Source organism: Epinephelus fuscoguttatus, linkage group LG18 (genome assembly GCF_011397635.1).
Source record: "Epinephelus fuscoguttatus linkage group LG18, E.fuscoguttatus.final_Chr_v1".
Lineage (NCBI taxonomy): Eukaryota > Metazoa > Chordata > Actinopteri > Perciformes > Serranidae > Epinephelus > Epinephelus fuscoguttatus.
The window spans coordinates 33,978,756-33,995,204 of record NC_064769.1 but is presented as its reverse complement, the minus strand read 5'-3'; the positions used below and the strand labels follow the sequence as shown (position 1 = coordinate 33,995,204).

Below are 16,449 nucleotides of genomic sequence, written 5' to 3'. Positions count from 1 at the left end.
CAAATGCTGCCACAGTTGATTAGATTTTAGCCACCTACAAATATTAGATTAAGTGTGTGCTTTATTCGAATATTTTTAAGCTATTTTGCCTTCAGACAACCTTTTCCACATTACATCAAACTCACCAGACTCCATTGACAAAACCAGTAATCTTATTTTGCAGAACACCGGAGTTTCAGAGGCATCATTGTTTTTCCAGCAGGGATTTTGCCACCAAAACCAGGTTTTAAGCCAAAACACGATCTTTTCGTAACCATAACCAAGTGGTTTTGTGCCTACACCTAACCACACTTAACCACAGTGCTGTGAAAACGGAAAGTTTCGATTGATCCGCAACATAATAACATGCAAATGTAGCATATCCGTGGTTTACAGGGACTTTGCCTCTCTATTTGACTTAGATTTATCAGGTGAACACAAACACGTAGACTCCTAATAATTAATTATATCAACTTACAAAGTGATAATATGTAATTGTTGTGTTTGCAACTTGTTTCTGCTGCCCCCAAGTGGCCAGAAAATTAGTTACTCTCCATTGTAGGACTCCAAGATTAAATTGGTGGAGTACACACTCTTAGTATGATTCATTTAAAGTCAAAACATCCAGGGGCATCGGTAGTGTAGTGGATAGTGCCGGCGCCCCATGTACAGAGGCACCGCCTCGCTGCAGCGGCCGCGGCTTTGAATCCGGCTTGCGGCCCTTTGCTGCATGTCCGTCCCCACTCTCTCTCTGTCTCCCCATTTCACCTTCTGTCCTGTCAATAAAGGCAAAAAAAAAGCCAATAAAAATAATCTAAAGTCAAAACATCCTAAACTTGAAGTCCATATTTAACCCATTTTCATCCACTGGAAAAGCAACAACGAAGAAACTGGGACTGGAACATTTGGCAACCCGGTCTCACTCTGAAGTCGTTGAAATCCGGTGCTTGGGCAGTGACTTGGGACATCAGACACTGACGAAAAAAGCCATCCTTTAACGTCGACATCATACGCAGCCAGTTGCCGTTATAGTTTAATAGCGCTCAGCGGTGTCAGGGGGAACGCGGTGGGACAAGAACAAAAGTTAAGGTGGCGAACGTCCAAGTAGGGCAGACGGGAGTGGTGGTGGATGGTCCAACAATCATGGACTTTCACCCAGGAAAGCAGCGTTTGTGTCCTGTAAGATTATAAAGCCAAACCCGAAACCTTTTTTTCCTAAACCCAACCACATGCTTTTGTTGTTGAAGGAAAAAAAACGCAGATTCGCAGTGTTTTACTGACGTAGTGCCTTTATTTTGAAAGAGACTGTATGTAAATGATAAATTTCCTGAGAAAACCTAAGTATATTTTGAAAGAAGACAATGCATGTAACGAGCAGAACTTGACACGGTGTCCCAGAACGTCAATGCACCCGGGGTACCTTGCACGTCGTATCTGGATGTGGAAAGTCCATGGCCAAATGTGACGAGGTCGAGAACGTGTTGCATTTGGTCGATTTTTTTTTCTGTCAATCGACTAATCATTTCAACTTTAATTGCAGCCCAACCCAAAAACCAAACCCCCCAATCTCCAAACACTTGAGTCATTAAACATCCTCCTCTTTACATCTGCATCTCACACACACACACACACACACACACACACACACACCCATCACAAACCAAAGTGACAGCACCAGCAAAACAGCAATGAGGCTCTGTTATCAGTGAGGGCAGCTGCTGCTACTCCGGCATTTCTATTGTCTTTAACTTATCACATCCCCCACACACACACACACACACACACACACACACACACACACAGCAGCCTGGAGATCCCAGCCATCACAAAAGACCCCAGAGCAGAAAACATCAACATTAGAGCTGAAACCATCCACAGCACTGAACTGTGGAATAAATGTTCCTGTGAGGCAGAGAGATCCTCTCTACCCACGCACAACCTGACAGAGACATTGAGTCCACTTTGCATCTACCCACTGTGGCACCCAAAGCCTCTTCAGTCTCTCTCTATTTGTCTGCATGTTATTAGGGGCCACACATACCCAATGAATCTCTCTATTTCTTTTTTACCACGGGACACACCTCATTAGATTAGCAGTATCAGCAGCAGCTGCGTTATTCTCTCACTTCTCTCCTCAGCTGTGTGCCACTGTGATTAAAGCCAGCTGATGATGGGGGAGCTTAATGCCGACACATCAGCTTTTCCCTGATATTAGGCCCGTTTGTCCCTAATTAGCCTTTGGGCAGAGGGGGGAGGGGAGGGGGGGTGTTCCCAGAAGTGCTCCCGAGCTCATGCAGCCCCATCTTCATGCAAAAACCGATCTGCATTTAAACAAGTCTAATGGAGTCCACATAGAAAGCAATGCATTGGGAGGCAATGGTCATTTAGGTTTGCAGAGATGCAGGAGCGCTCCGGACCAGCGTGCGTTTTGTTTTGGAGAGATGGAGCTGCATCGATCACCGCAGATGTGCAGACCTCCATCCCTCCGGTTAGGACACGCAGAGTCAGGCTGCATGCAGGAGACTCACAAAAGCGTAATGGAACAGCGGCTTACTTGCCAAGCTCCTCGTACAGCTGGTATTCATCTGTAAAACGTGTACAAGTAGTGGTTGCCATGATGTCTCCCCTCCTCGGACGGGTGCGGGTGCCGAGTCCGAAATGCACGGTGCGTCGCTGCGGACGGGAGGACCTCGGGCTCTCAGTCTCCGCCCACCTCAAACCCCCGGACGGCTGAGTGGTTCAGCTGCAGCCCGGCACACACACACACTGATACACACACACACACGCACGCACGGTCCCGGCTCGGACGGTAGGCAGTGGGCTCCCTCCGCTGTGAGGACGGACTCTTTAAATACCACACTAACTGGTAATGTGAGCTCAGCGCGTGACGTGTTCCCTTTGGGTTGGAAAAAAAGGGAAAGAAATAAAGAAAAAGTGGAATGAGAGGCTGATTGAAGAGTGCGGGGGAGCGCTGCATTTGATTACACATTATAATAAATCATACAATGAAGAGAAGCCTGCAGCCCATAATGAAATTACTCCACTTGTAACTTACTGGAGCTGCCTGTCTCCATCTATTTATAGACTTTCATCAAGAAGTGAACCGAGAACTGCAGAGAATATTCTTCTCAGTGCATTTCAGTGATCACATAGGACTTTGTTTGCATATAACAAAACATTAAAGCTTGATTCAGGCAGGGCTGGAGTCACCTGTTTGGTGGCCCTGGGCAAAAATTTGCTGTCGGGCCCCCCAACTCCCACCATCTGTGCTCTGTGCAGATTAGTGTCATGGAGATTTTGTTAGCATTGGACTTAGCCAGGCTAGCTGTTTCCAGTCTTTATGTTACGCTAACTACTTAATATTTATAATGTATAAAAATGTATTTTAAAAACTGCAAAATTTTGTGCTGAAACCAATTACTTAAATGAAATTGCAGCAGTCAGTGGGTTTGCTTGTCGCAGCTTTGATTTGGTTGATTCAGACATGTTTGCAATCAGGGTTCCTGTTATAGGCTATTTAAGACTTTTTAAATGTGAATTGAAAATTAAATTTAAGACCAATTTTACAATAACCAACTCTGAAGGAAAAATATAAACTATTTCATATTTACTGAGGGTTGTGGACAATTTTGCCCAAATTATTGCAACATAAAAAATGACCTTTTTGGTTAAGTTAAAAAGTTAGAAGATCTACTTCAAATGTTGAAAAAGAAAACACCTTTCCAGAACAAAACACATCAAAAACAATGAACAAATACAGTGTTGTTGGTTTGTCTATTGTGATCTGTGTCTAATGTTAATGCAAGACGCATTTGTTAAATTATTATTATTATTTTTTTAAAGAATGGAGCGTGAGATGGGTCGGCGGGTTGGTGCTGTGAAGAGGGAGCTGGGCCGGAAGGCAAAGCTTTCATTTTCCTGGTCCATCTACGTCCCAACCCTCACCTGTGGTCATGAGCTCTGGGTTGCAACCGAAAGAATGAGATCCCGGATACAAGCTGCCGAAATGAGTTTCCTCTGTAGGGTGGCCATCTCAACTGACCCCTTTAAACTCGAAGAAACAGTGGCTCTACCCCAAGCTCCCTCCGGATATCTGTGCTCCTTACCCTGTCTCTCAGCCTTAGGGGGTGATCACACAGAAATGAGACGCTAGAGACGCGGACGCTTCAAAGATGCTTGAAATGCTGGAAGCGCTTATTAAACGCGCACTAGCTACTGGCATCTGACGCTCAAAAAGTTGAAAATATTTTAACTTTTTCAGCATCTATGCATGTCTAAAAAGAAGCATCTACAAAAACGCGCGTCTAAAAAGACACTTGAATGCCGGTCAGACGCGCCGTATCGTAGGAAAACGATGGTTTTACTGGCGTCATGTTTCTAGCGTTTCATCTCGGTGTGATCGCGCCCTTAGAGATAGGGTGAGGAGCACAAACATCCGGAGGGAGCTCAGAGTAGAGCAGCTGCTCCTTCGCGTTTAAAGGGGTCAGTTGAGGTGGTTGGGGCATCTCATCAGGATGTCTCCTGGGCGCCTCTCATTGGAGGTGTTCTCGGCACGTTCCACTGGTAGGAGGCCCCGGAGCAGACCCAGAACACACTGGAGGGATTACATATCTCATCTGGCCTGGGAACACCTTGGGGTCCCCCTGGAGGAGCTGGAAAGCATTGCTGGGGAGAGGGACGTCTGGGGTGCTTTGCTTGGCCTGCTGCCCCCCCGACCTGGCCTCTGATAAGCAGATGAAAATGGATGGATGGATACTACCAATTATTTTGAGATTCCACATTGCAACTTCATGTCTTGGCTTCATGGCTAAGCAGTTTGAAGACTTTTGAAAGATTGATTTAAGACATTTTAAAACCAAATAAGGCCTCTTTCAGATTAATGAATTCAATGCGTTTTGAAACTTTTTAAGGATCTGCAGAAACCTTGTGTAATAACAGCATGACAGAGAGGCGCAGCACAGATAACAGCTAAAGTTGGACAAATTGAAACTCAATATCTCATAGCAAGTAACTGCAGGATGTGGATTTATCTTTGAATAAGGAAAGTAAAGTCCAGGTACCTGTTTAATTTCTCTGAGACAGACCAATAAAAGAAATGCACGTATGTGACAAAGATCTGGTTTTTCTATAACACTGTCAGTTAAAATGTCACCTCTTGCCTCCAGCTAAGGAGACACAAGGCCCTCGTTAAACTGCACTCAATGTTTCCATCTTCCCTTCTCTTCTCATCCCTTCAGCACATCAGCTCATTCTTTCCATGTCGAGAGTGGGGTTGACGGATGACTGTATAGACTGATTTACTGATGAATGCATATGAAGCACATTTGGCTCTACACAAATGGATGCAGGAGATGGAATCCATACGGCACAACAGCATTGTCTTTTTTTTTTTTTTTTTTTGAGCTGAGTGATGACAGGAAGACACATTTCCCTTTGTGTCTGGCTAAGAGTAATGTTGTTAGTTTCCACAGTAACAGAGAACTGATTTATGAATTAATGAAGTGAGTGATCAGAGTCTGTGAAAGGAGAGGGAAGATAAGAAGCAGTGCGGAGTTCTGCAGTGAGAACATGAGCTCAGATATTCAGCACGGGTAGAGTAACGTTATCTGGGGATTGGGGTCAGCTGTTTTTACTCTCTTTACTCCACCATGTTTAATAAACATACTCTTAAAGGAGTTCATAAACTGCAATTACTGACTTAATCAATAATTAATACATGTTCTTTTGTGGTTTATCACTAGTAAGTATACTGAGGTTACTTGATGATAACGGGAAACTCCATCTACTGATTAAGACCATGAGATGTGTTTAGAGACTTGTAAACTAGTGAATAGGCCTTCAAGGGACACTTTACCGAGTATCCACCAGCTTTGTATGGTAATAATGTAGGTAGGTAATGTGTAAATGAACTGTGGTAAACTTCCCTCCATCTTACCAGAGATCTTCCTGCTCATATCCCGGCTTGAATCATGTCATCCAGTGGATTTTTCGCTGGCTTTTGCGCAAACTACAGATTGTACTTTCGCATTGTTTTACATCCACCACGACTGACACGGTAAAACTAGGCAGTGCTGATCAAATATAAACCAAGATTCTGTCACTGTGTTGCCTATTTCTCGCCTAAAATGTCTCCAGAAAACGTATTTTAGTGCCCTGTTTAGCTGTAATGCGAGAATTTGTGAACAGGAAGTAAGTGCCATACTGTTTCCTGTGTTTTAACAACAGAGACTGAGAAAACTGAATCAGAAAGTAAAAGTAGGCAGCGCTAATCAAATATGAACCAAGATTCTGTTAATGTGTTGCTGATTTCTCACGTTAAATGTTCTCATTAACATATTTTAGCCCACTGCTTTACTATAATTCAACATTGTCTCTTACCAGCTGATCGCCATATTGTTTCCTGTGTCCAACTAGCATTATGTCACCCACGAGTTGGAGCGGTTATTGGTCTGGTGCAGTGATATTTATTCTGATGGATAAAGGTTTTCTACCTTTTGAGCAAAAGCATTTACCACAGCTCTTTTCCTCTGTTTTCTCTAGTCATGGCACTAACGTCAAAAGTATGTGTCTTTCTTCGGTATAGACAGCAGAGTTTTCTGAAAATACCACCTTTCCATCAGTAGAATATTTCTTTAAGTGAAAGAAGTGGAGGGACTTTAACTTCCATGGCAATCTATAGAAACAACAGCAGCGTTCTGGTTTCCATTTGTAGTCTGAGTAGTATTGACCAATCACAATTGAGTGGGCAGGCTAACAGTCCGTACAAAGAGCAAAAGAGGCAGAACGCATCAGCCAGAATACAACCTCAGAACCCCTTTGCTATTGTCCAATGATCAAGCTTTTTGTCTACACCTATCTGCATTCATGTGTAGATATCTGTTTATAGACGTTAGCCGAAATGTCATCTGGACCTGAAGCACCTACAAAAAAGCATCAATGTGAGTGCGTGTTCAGCTCGTGTAAGTGAAAGTCCGACAACATTTGTAGACATCTCTCAAATCCAACTCCAGTCTCTCGTCTCAAGTTGCTAATCGGACTGTTCACAAAGACCGGCGCAGAGGAGTGGAAGTCTTGTCCCGGAAATACAGTACCCAGGTATTCGAGGCCACACTGGAGCCCCTAAAATATTAAGTTTGTTCGAGATGAGCTCGGCCTGCACATAACTGATCATCTGTAATTGCTGCACAATGACAGTTAGATATATGTCCGACTTTATCCCAACTAGCTCTGACATCATGCACATGTGGGCGATGATAACCTCACCAGATTGAGGCAGATCTGTGCAGCTGTAATGTTTAATGCTAGATCGTAGACTATGAGTCTCATGTTGTTCAATGAGGGTTTCATTTATTGACAAACTGCTAATTAATTTCTGAATCCTAGGATTGCGAAGGAATGATCCGCCTTAATCTCTCTATGATTGGAAAGTACTCACTGCCTTTGTTAGGTTTGGTTAGGTTTCGGCAAGGGAGTTGAGACTGGGTAGGATTAGAGTAAGATTGTCTGGGTAAGACAATCAGACACAGAGTAAGGCATCCTAGGAAACACAAATTAGCCTACAGGTAGTCTACAGATGGATCTAACAGGATGTAACTATTTCTGAGTTCCTGTGTATTCTTTGAAGGCGTCAGGAAACTTGACTTGACAGCAGCTTTTTTTTTCCACTGCCACCTGTTTGCACCCACTTTCCCAGTGAGGAACAGGTCATCTCAAAAGGGCTCATTGGCTGTCAAGAGGATACATCATCGTCAGAGCGATAGCCAGTCGATTAAGAGATTGCTTCTTGTTTTCAAGAACCACTTAAACACCAGTTTAAATACTGACATCAAGTCTTTTTCCATGTTTGAATATCATCTGTCTGCTACTCTTATTATGATAGATGACAGATAAATAAGAGAAACCTTCATGGCTGTGTATGACTGTAGAGGAAATCACAACCAGTAAGAAGCAAACACCTTGAGACAGATGAAGAGATGAAAAAGATTTGTCTTTGCCAAAGTCTTCCAGTTGAAATCAACTGATTCACCCAGTAACAAGAAGTGCGTTTACATCCACCTGTTCTTATCCACAATAATCATTTAAAAAGCAGAAAAACAAAAACAAACAAAAAGGAAAAAGATTTCGAAATAAAACCTCGATATGTTGCAAAAAAGTTCCTGCACTTGGTGAAAGTGTAGAAGTTGGTGTTATGAATAAAAACAGAATGCAGCAGAAACACTGAAGAGCCGAGAACATCAGATGTGTGAGTGCGACTTAGACTCTAACCTTCCTGACATTAACATGAGACTGACAGAAATATTTCCATCATGTTTTCCACAGTTTGAGGCATGAATGTATTATAAGTGGGTGTCTGCAGGTATCAAACACTTACTTTTAATCCTTTTAAAGACCATTTCAAGAGAATTTTAAACCATATAAGTGAAAGTATTAGGTTTAGTGGTTTAGTGGTGTGTGTTTTTCTTAAAGATTTGTAATTTCAGAAATGTGGACTTTAATGCCTAAGAGGTTGACTAATTTTTAAGAAAAAGACATTAAAAGATGGATAAATGAAATTGGGGAATATGTTTGTGGTAATTTAGACACCACAAATCCAAAATTAAGATTATAGCTGCTGCACAGCGATGGTTCGGGTCCGGGCATTTTTAGGCAATTCTGAGCAAACTCTGGAACCCAAGACGGTCATCTACTGCTCTGAGCTAATTGGCAAGTAGCAACTCAACAGTGGCTTCACAAATTGAGTAAGCCATTCACTGTTGTGTAGGAAAGCAGCCATCCATGCATGGAAAGGCAGATTTGAAACCACTGTAAAAAATTCAGTTATCGAAACAAAAATCTGAAAATACACATATTGCATCTAGACAGCATGGAGATGTTGGTAATTTGTTTGTAACAATGATTGATTTGCTCCATAAGTGAAAAACTAATGTTTAAAATTGCCATTTTTACATTGACTCCAATTGTTCACATTAGAGCAAAATTCAAAATGCTGTCAAAAATTCAGTTTTTGAGATAAAATTCTGAAATTTGCCACACATCATCTACCATGACTCTAGAATTTTGTCTTTTTTTTCATGAACATTGAAGATTTATTTAGCAAGAATTTGCATGTATATGTTTACAGTAAGGTTTACAGTCAAACATTTTGATGCACTGTAGGCTCAGTTTTTGATAAATCAAAAATCTGAGAAACGTAGTTTGTGTAGGACAGTCTGAAGATGCTCTGTAGCAAGTTTGGTGTCGACTGAGTAAGAATTGAGGGAGGAGATAGGTTTAAGAAGTTTTACAGTTTTTGAAAAAAACAGAGTGATGAACTTGATAATTTTTAATAGGTTTAAATGTACAAAAGTTTCTTCAGTATTGGGGCTACAGTTTGATGAAAGTTGTGAAGTTGTAGCACGTATGGTTGATTTGTTATGAATTTTCAAAGTTTTGAACTTTAGACGCTTGCTGTAGCGCCACCATCAGGACTATTGGCTTGAGTTTACAGCTGAGGATATCTGGCATGAGACTGGACCTTTGTGCAAAGTTTGGTGAGTTTTCACCCATGGGAAGTATGATTTCCTCAGAAGAAGAAAGAAGAAGAATACCTAGGATTACAATAGTGTCCTGTCAGCTTAGCTGCCTGGACCCTAATTATTAAGTAATTTTTAAGGCCTTATATTCATACTATACTGTATTTATAGCCATTTTTCTAAGTCCTAGTTTCCAATTTGAGTCACTTTAATGCACCACCTGACCTGGCAAGTGTGGAAGACGCCATGGGGTTACATTCTTTACCAGCCGTGATTTTAGTTAATCTTAGTTTTTATTGTTTGATGAAATTGTTTAATACCCCATTGATTTGAACTTTGTTTTTGTGAAGGCTTGTTTATTTGGGATTTTTTTTTTTTTTTTTAAAGGTCAGGAAAAGACACAGCTGATTTAATTTTCATAATACTTCATAGGTGGAAGTAGCAGTATTAAATGAGATTACTGACATGCAGTTCGCAGTTCAGTTGAGGTGGTAACTTAGTTTTAATATAATAATAATAAAGAATAATAAAAAAAAACATTGACATTATTTTTGTCTGCAAAATGGGGTGGATTTAAACCCTTAAACTAGCTGACACTGAATTTTTGGTTTTCCTTTAAGGGCCAGGTAGTTTGAATTGTTTGTACATGGTTAATGGGCTTCACTGCACACACAACATCTCAACATACGGAACGGCACTGGATTCACAAAAGGATAACTAGAGTTACTGCTTTGCGGTTGTACGCCTCCAGATTCCATCCCTGCCTGTGAAAACACGGCTGCCCCACACCCAGAGGATCTACACAGCTTTTTTTTGCTTTCATTTTTTAACACGACAATCACGACGATAAGTTCATAGTGTCACCGTGCAACCCTCCACACATCCTGCAATCAGTCAACTCTCCACAGCCACAGCAATCAGTCAACTCTGAAACCAACCAAAGCACCTGGATCATCAAACGGTGAGTAAAACTAAACCAAAGACAGTGAGGTCATCATATCTCCCATCATGGCATCTGTGGGCAGCTATTTTTTTAACTTATTTGGAGTCTGCAACATATATATAAAATTGGATTTAGGAGGTTTTCAAACTTTTAAAGAACCTGCAGACACCCTGAGCTGGATACCAGACACAAAGATGGTGCCCACAAGTAGTTTTCTAGCTTCAGGGTTTACCTGTTGTTTATCTTGATCAATCAACTGTTAATATTTGCCCAAGAACAGCGGATTTTCTTTTGAGGATTTTCTGGAAATTCGTTTAAAATTTGCACTACGTTTGGATGGAAACCTGGCTACTGAGAGATGAAACAATAATAACAGAATCACACATATAGGCACTGTGTTATTAAATAAAGAGCAAATCAATTAACAAAGTTCACACATTTATCAGATTCCATTCTGCCAAAACATCAAATAAACATTTGATATACTGACATGTCCTCGTCTGTATTCCCATTCCACACAATGCCAGCGTCAGTTCTGCTCTTACAGTTGAGGACAAACGTCCAACACACCAGACCGGCCGGTAAAAGTTGACTTTACAACCACTGGCTCTGCACATAAAGAAAGATTCAGTTCATATTTGGCTGAGTTTGGGCCGTGCCTCAGAACTGCACCGCGCTGGGTGGGATGTCAAACATGGAGGGGTCGAACTGCTGCCCTTTGAACGGTGAGCCCTCGGCGTCCCAGCCCTTCTTCAGCATGTCGTGCACCTTCTGTGGAGACAGACACGCATGGAGAGAGATGTGTTAAACATGCACCAATCATGCTGATAAAACCCCACAGTGCCATCTAGGGGTGAGTCAGAGTACTGTAACTGGACACCAGTGCAAATCAGGCAGTAAAAAACTGATTTGGACACTAAATAGTATTTACCGGGGATTTGACTGGCTTTTCAGCATCGTAATATTCAGTATTTTTTTGATTACAGGGCATAAACTTAATATTTATGAACCAGAACCTTCATCAAGCTCGTGAAAAAAGGTGGGGGAAATTTAGAAGCTTAGAGCTGTTATTTATTTGAATGTGTCGATACATATTTAAAGGATTACTTCAGCATTTTTTAACCTATTTCTTTAAGCCTATTTTCCCATGTTTCTGTATTTAAACGACTAATGGGAACAACAATTTTTGAAGCTGGTGCTGCATTGAGAGACCACTGCAGCAGCAAAACAGGCTGCACTGTAATCCCAGCTCAGATTGCTCGCCAAACACACCAGACTCCATTTAAATAAACACTAGTTTTAGCGTGTACAGCGCCAGCATATTTTCACATCTAACTGGGGGAATTAAGGGTTTATTTCAACCAAAGCACAGTTGGCGATTGATGGAACAGTGTAAAGACGAACCAAGATGGCTTTTGTTAGTTTTATTTTGTTTCCATTGACTTGGAATACAGTGTGTTTTACGATGCTAAAAGCACTCTTTATTTAAATGGAGTGTGGTGGGTTTGATGATGGTGATTTTGAGGCTGTTTCTGGTTAAACAAAAAGGATCTTACTCTTTAACAAAATGGCCTATCACTGCAGGGATCTTACCCTTTAATCACCAGTCAAGTAAATATACTGTAAGTTACATATCAGACTCAGTATACGCAGATACTTAGAATAAAATGTTATTTCATCCCTGTACAACAGGGTGGATTTTAGAGTGGATTAACTGTGAGAGGATGGAGCGATCGTCCCTCACACTCACAATTCCATCTCATCAATTCAGGCTTCTACTCAAAATACTGGGAAGTTTTAAATCCACAACCTATGAACGCTCACTTCTACATGACGTCTTCAAGTACTTGTTAAGTCACTGCTCCTCCCTAGCAGTTACAGTGCTTCCGTAAATTATCCTGTCATGTCTAAATGAAACAGTATGGAAGTCACCTGTGTCTAAATGGCAAAACTCACTTGGTTCAGGTTGCCTTTCCCCAGTGAGATGATTTTTTTAAATGTTAATGAAAGACCTGGCTTCTCTAATCAGGTTGTATGATTACAAAAACTTGAATTCCTCAGGTAGATTTGTCTTGAAGAAAGTCAATTTCTTCCATAACCAGGTTTATAATAAGCTTTTATACAAGGACATACATAAGACCTGCAGACAGGCAAAGTAACAGATGAGCTGCTGCATGAAAGGAGAGATCTTTACACAAAAAGATGCATCTGATTACTTAAAATAACTCCGTCCAGAGTCTGACGAAGGTTATGCTTGGAAGTACTCGCTCCAAGTGCAGGACCTGGACCTGGACGTACTGTTTGGTTATTCAGAACACCCCACTCTCGGAGCAGTAGAGCACTACGTGGAGTGATCGCATGCTTCACTTGATTCACATGATTAAATAGATAATATATATTTCTTTTATGGTATAAATTCAAGCTTTTAATCAGGCTTGGGCCCAAAACTGCTGCTCTGGTTCGGGAATGGGTCAGGCTTGGACAGAAACTGCATGGCCTGATTTTTTGGGCCTGATCAGAGCTCATGACCCCTGATAGTAACACCAAGTTACATTTTCAGATCGTTCCCCATTGTGTTGACTTTGGAGTTTGAGTTTTCTCACCATTTCGTGACTCTGTGGTTTCCCCTGCAGCTTCTGATGGTAGTCGAAGGAGAGTCTGTCCAGAACGGCGTGCTCCTCCTCATCGACCGTTGCCATGGAGCGCTCGCGGTTAATTTGGTTGATATCAATCTCCTCCTCTCCCTTCAGCACTGCGTTCCACCAAACCTCCGAGGTCTTACTGAGCGACAGCTGTGAGTCAAAGACGGTGACTTCTATTAAAAGCTGTTCGATATGAAAGTTGGAGACATCGAGTGACGTAGAAGCGAGTTTACTCACGACCACACAGTTTCCAGGCTCCAGACTCCACAGAGAGTTCTCAGTGTTGATCTTGTGAGTGAATTCTCCCTCCATCAGTGTTTTGTCTTCGGCTCCGTCCCTCACACACACCTGGAGGCTGCTGGTCTGCAGATTGACTCTGACCTGAGGACAGCATGTATGAGACGAAATCACTGGAATGAGAACAGCATTCCTGGTGCGTCAGGTGATGGGATAGACCGTGTTTACCTGTCGGCCTTTAACGATCGTCTTTGGCACAGACACGCGGACCTCCACGTCAGTGTAGTCCTGAGACCAGCTGTAGTTTTCCCTCACAGCCCCGTTGTAACTGTCAGGGTCCGACTGATACTTCTCCTGAGTCCTGAAACAACACACACACACGCGCGCGCGCGTACAAAAAGACATTATTATATCTAGAGCTGGAGAATCTTTTGAAAAGTTACGAAAACCAGTAATATAAGTGGCGCTTACACAGAAAGATTTTACTGCAGTATGTACACTTACTGAGATGTACTGATATGTCACTTTCAGTAGGCTGACGCTAGACTTAATTCACCAGTAAGAATACATAGTTTTGATGGATAAAAACACTGAAGGTCACTCACCCTTTTGCTGAGGTCGTAGCGGCTGCAGCTGCCTGGTCTCCTTGAGCTACCTGTCCTGAACCTGAGCTGCTGTCCCCAGGCTGAGGGCTGACAGTCGCTTCTGAGGAGGCAGGAGCTGTAACTCCTCCAGCATCTGAGGGAGAACTCTCCGTCTGTGCGGCCTCTGTGCTCTGCTCCTCCGTCTCCTCTGCGGCGACCTCCAACTCCTGAACTGCTGGAGGAACACACTGACTCTGCTCTCTCTTTTGCAGCTCGCTCAGCTGCCTCTCTTTGTCGTGGTCTGCCAGCTTCTCAAACAGCTTGAACGTCTGAAGAGGGAGTAAAAGATTGTGACAGATAACGGCATGAATTTCACTTATTCGCATATCTTCAGTCAGAGAGGAGGGACTGAACCAGCTGCTGCTGTAGTTTGAGTTTGTCTGTCTTAAACACTTGCTGGCTCACTTTAGCACAGGATCTGACGTGTTGCAGCAATCACAGTATTCTTTAATCTGTTTCTGTGGTGTTTCTCATTTACTGTGTGTATATATGCTCAGCTGTGAGTTTATTAGGTGCACCTGGCTGAAACTAATGCAGTCTAATGCAACAGTCCTGCACTAAATCCTCCTTCATGAATGTTACAGCGTTCAGTTTTTATCTTTTTAGAGCTGTTGATAAAACTGTGTGGTCATTCTGGAGGTTTGTGGTGCTGCTGCAGTGTACTGCATTAAAAGGAGATTTGTTTCTGTTGTTTAGCCTGTCCTCATTGATATAAATGGGGTGGACAAAATAATAGAAACAGCAGCCTCCTTGCTCTGACATCTCTCTATTTAATGCATGTACAGGTCCTGTTTGTTCACGTGTGTGTATATGACAACGGAGTAAAAAAAACTGAATTTCCCCTCTTGGATTAATAAAGCATATCTTATTACTATACGTTAAGATAAGACTTAACTAATCACGTAGTAAAATCACAAGATATCCAGCATCATATAAAGCAACAAATTACCTGCAGCGTTAAAGTGATGAACACATTAATGCATCAATAAAATTCGAATAATACATTATATTTAATACTGAAATAGATTATTCTGCATAGTAAATACTTTTACTTTAGCTACTTTGAGTATATTTTCATGGTAATATTTTTGTACTTATGTCAGATTAAGAATGTGGGTGTTTTACTTGTAACAGAGTGTTTCCACACTGTGATATTACTACTTTTACCTAGGTAATAAGGGTGGGGGGGGAGCAATATAGCATATTATCATGATAGTTTTGGGAAGGTAATATTGCATAAATACACTAACAGCAAGCGTTTATTTTTTTATTGTAAAAAAATTATTGAATATTACATGTACAAATTAAACTTTTGGGAGCCTACTAGAATAATAAAATCAGTTTCTTTCTCAGTCCACTAGACACAATTTGCTGCAATAAATTGATTTTAAGTAACATGAACAGACCAAAAACTATATTGATAGGGATGCAGGATATTGGATTGTTTTACCAATATCTGATATGGCGATATGTAACTCATGTGGCTGATTATCGCCACAGACAGTAATATAACCATTTTTTTCCTCGCCCAAGTTTAGTTATCATCGAGTCTCTTCTGTAGTGGGATTAACATCATATCACACATGCATGCTGTTATCGTAATGGCCCACCAACAGATGGAAAAATTAAATACATTATTTTTCAGTATGTGTAATAATTATTCATTGTGCAAAATAATAATAATGTTGGCTGATTCCAATAATTCATTTGAAAGCTGATTTCTGCCGATGGTGTGCCGATACTACCATGCATCTCTAGTACTAGATAAAACTGATGTTGAGAATGTTTTCACTTGGAGCCATAATTTGCAGGTTTAAAAATGGTATTAAATGTCAAAATATATGTTATTAAAATCGCGATAATACCGTATCTTGACTTGAGTATCGCGATAATATCGTATCGTGAGGCCTCTGGTGATTCCCACCCCTTGTAAGCAAAAGATCTGAGTACATCTTCCACAACTGGCAGTAATATAATTAAGCTTTGAATGTTAAACGGCAAACAGTCGGTTTAAAACACATAAATACAGGTGCACAGACTCTAATGTTAAAGGGTTCAATAACTTAGGAAGTTGCTCCTTTTCCATGTTGACAAACTTCACCTTAAACACCATCTTCTCCGCCACACCGGGAGGAAACCCCATCTTGTCGTTGGGACTCGACAGCAGTCGGTAGAAGTCGGTTTTACGGTACAGGAACCCAAAATAGACCTGAAGAAAGTCCTGGATGTTTCCAACGTGCTGCAGGATCCCGAGCAGTGCGTTGTCGTACATCTCTGTCATCTGCAGAGGCGACGCCATGGCGGCTTTTACCGTTTATCACCGTGTTCACACGTTAACCTTCAAAGTGTCCCAACTGATGATTTAGAGACCGAAACAAAGAGCCGCTTTCGAGAAATACGAGTTTATAAATAAGTGAAACTCGCTGGGTAGCGTTTCTGAACGGCTGCTCTTCTCTTTCCAGAACAGTAATGACACTTCCGGTCCCATCTTT

At 41.6% G+C, this 16,449-nt stretch overlaps 2 protein-coding genes across 8 annotated transcripts in view; both read right to left on the bottom strand.

Moving 5' to 3' along the window:
• The window catches only part of LOC125905578 (calcium/calmodulin-dependent protein kinase type II subunit beta), an 82,225-nt gene extending 79,390 nt beyond the window's left edge, over window positions 1–2,835 (bottom strand). For all 7 annotated transcript variants that reach the window (XM_049603635.1, XM_049603634.1, XM_049603637.1 and 4 more), the window contains exon 1: window positions 2,534–2,835. In XM_049603635.1, the coding sequence (XP_049459592.1) occupies window positions 2,534–2,595 (62 nt within the window). In that variant the 5' untranslated portion in view covers window positions 2,596–2,835. The remainder of the gene's footprint in view (window positions 1–2,533) is intronic.
• A 7,984-nt stretch (window positions 2,836–10,819) lies between these two features.
• Window positions 10,820–16,437, bottom strand: nudcd3 (NudC domain containing 3). The gene is made up of 6 exons (XM_049603656.1): window positions 16,059–16,437; window positions 13,919–14,226; window positions 13,542–13,674; window positions 13,314–13,457; window positions 13,038–13,226; window positions 10,820–11,205 (listed from the first exon to the last, which is right to left on the bottom strand). Exons 1-6 carry the CDS (start codon window positions 16,254–16,256, stop codon window positions 11,095–11,097), a joined length of 1,083 nt encoding a protein of 360 aa, XP_049459613.1. The 5' UTR covers window positions 16,257–16,437; the 3' UTR covers window positions 10,820–11,094.
• Window positions 16,438–16,449: the final 12 nt, after the last annotated feature.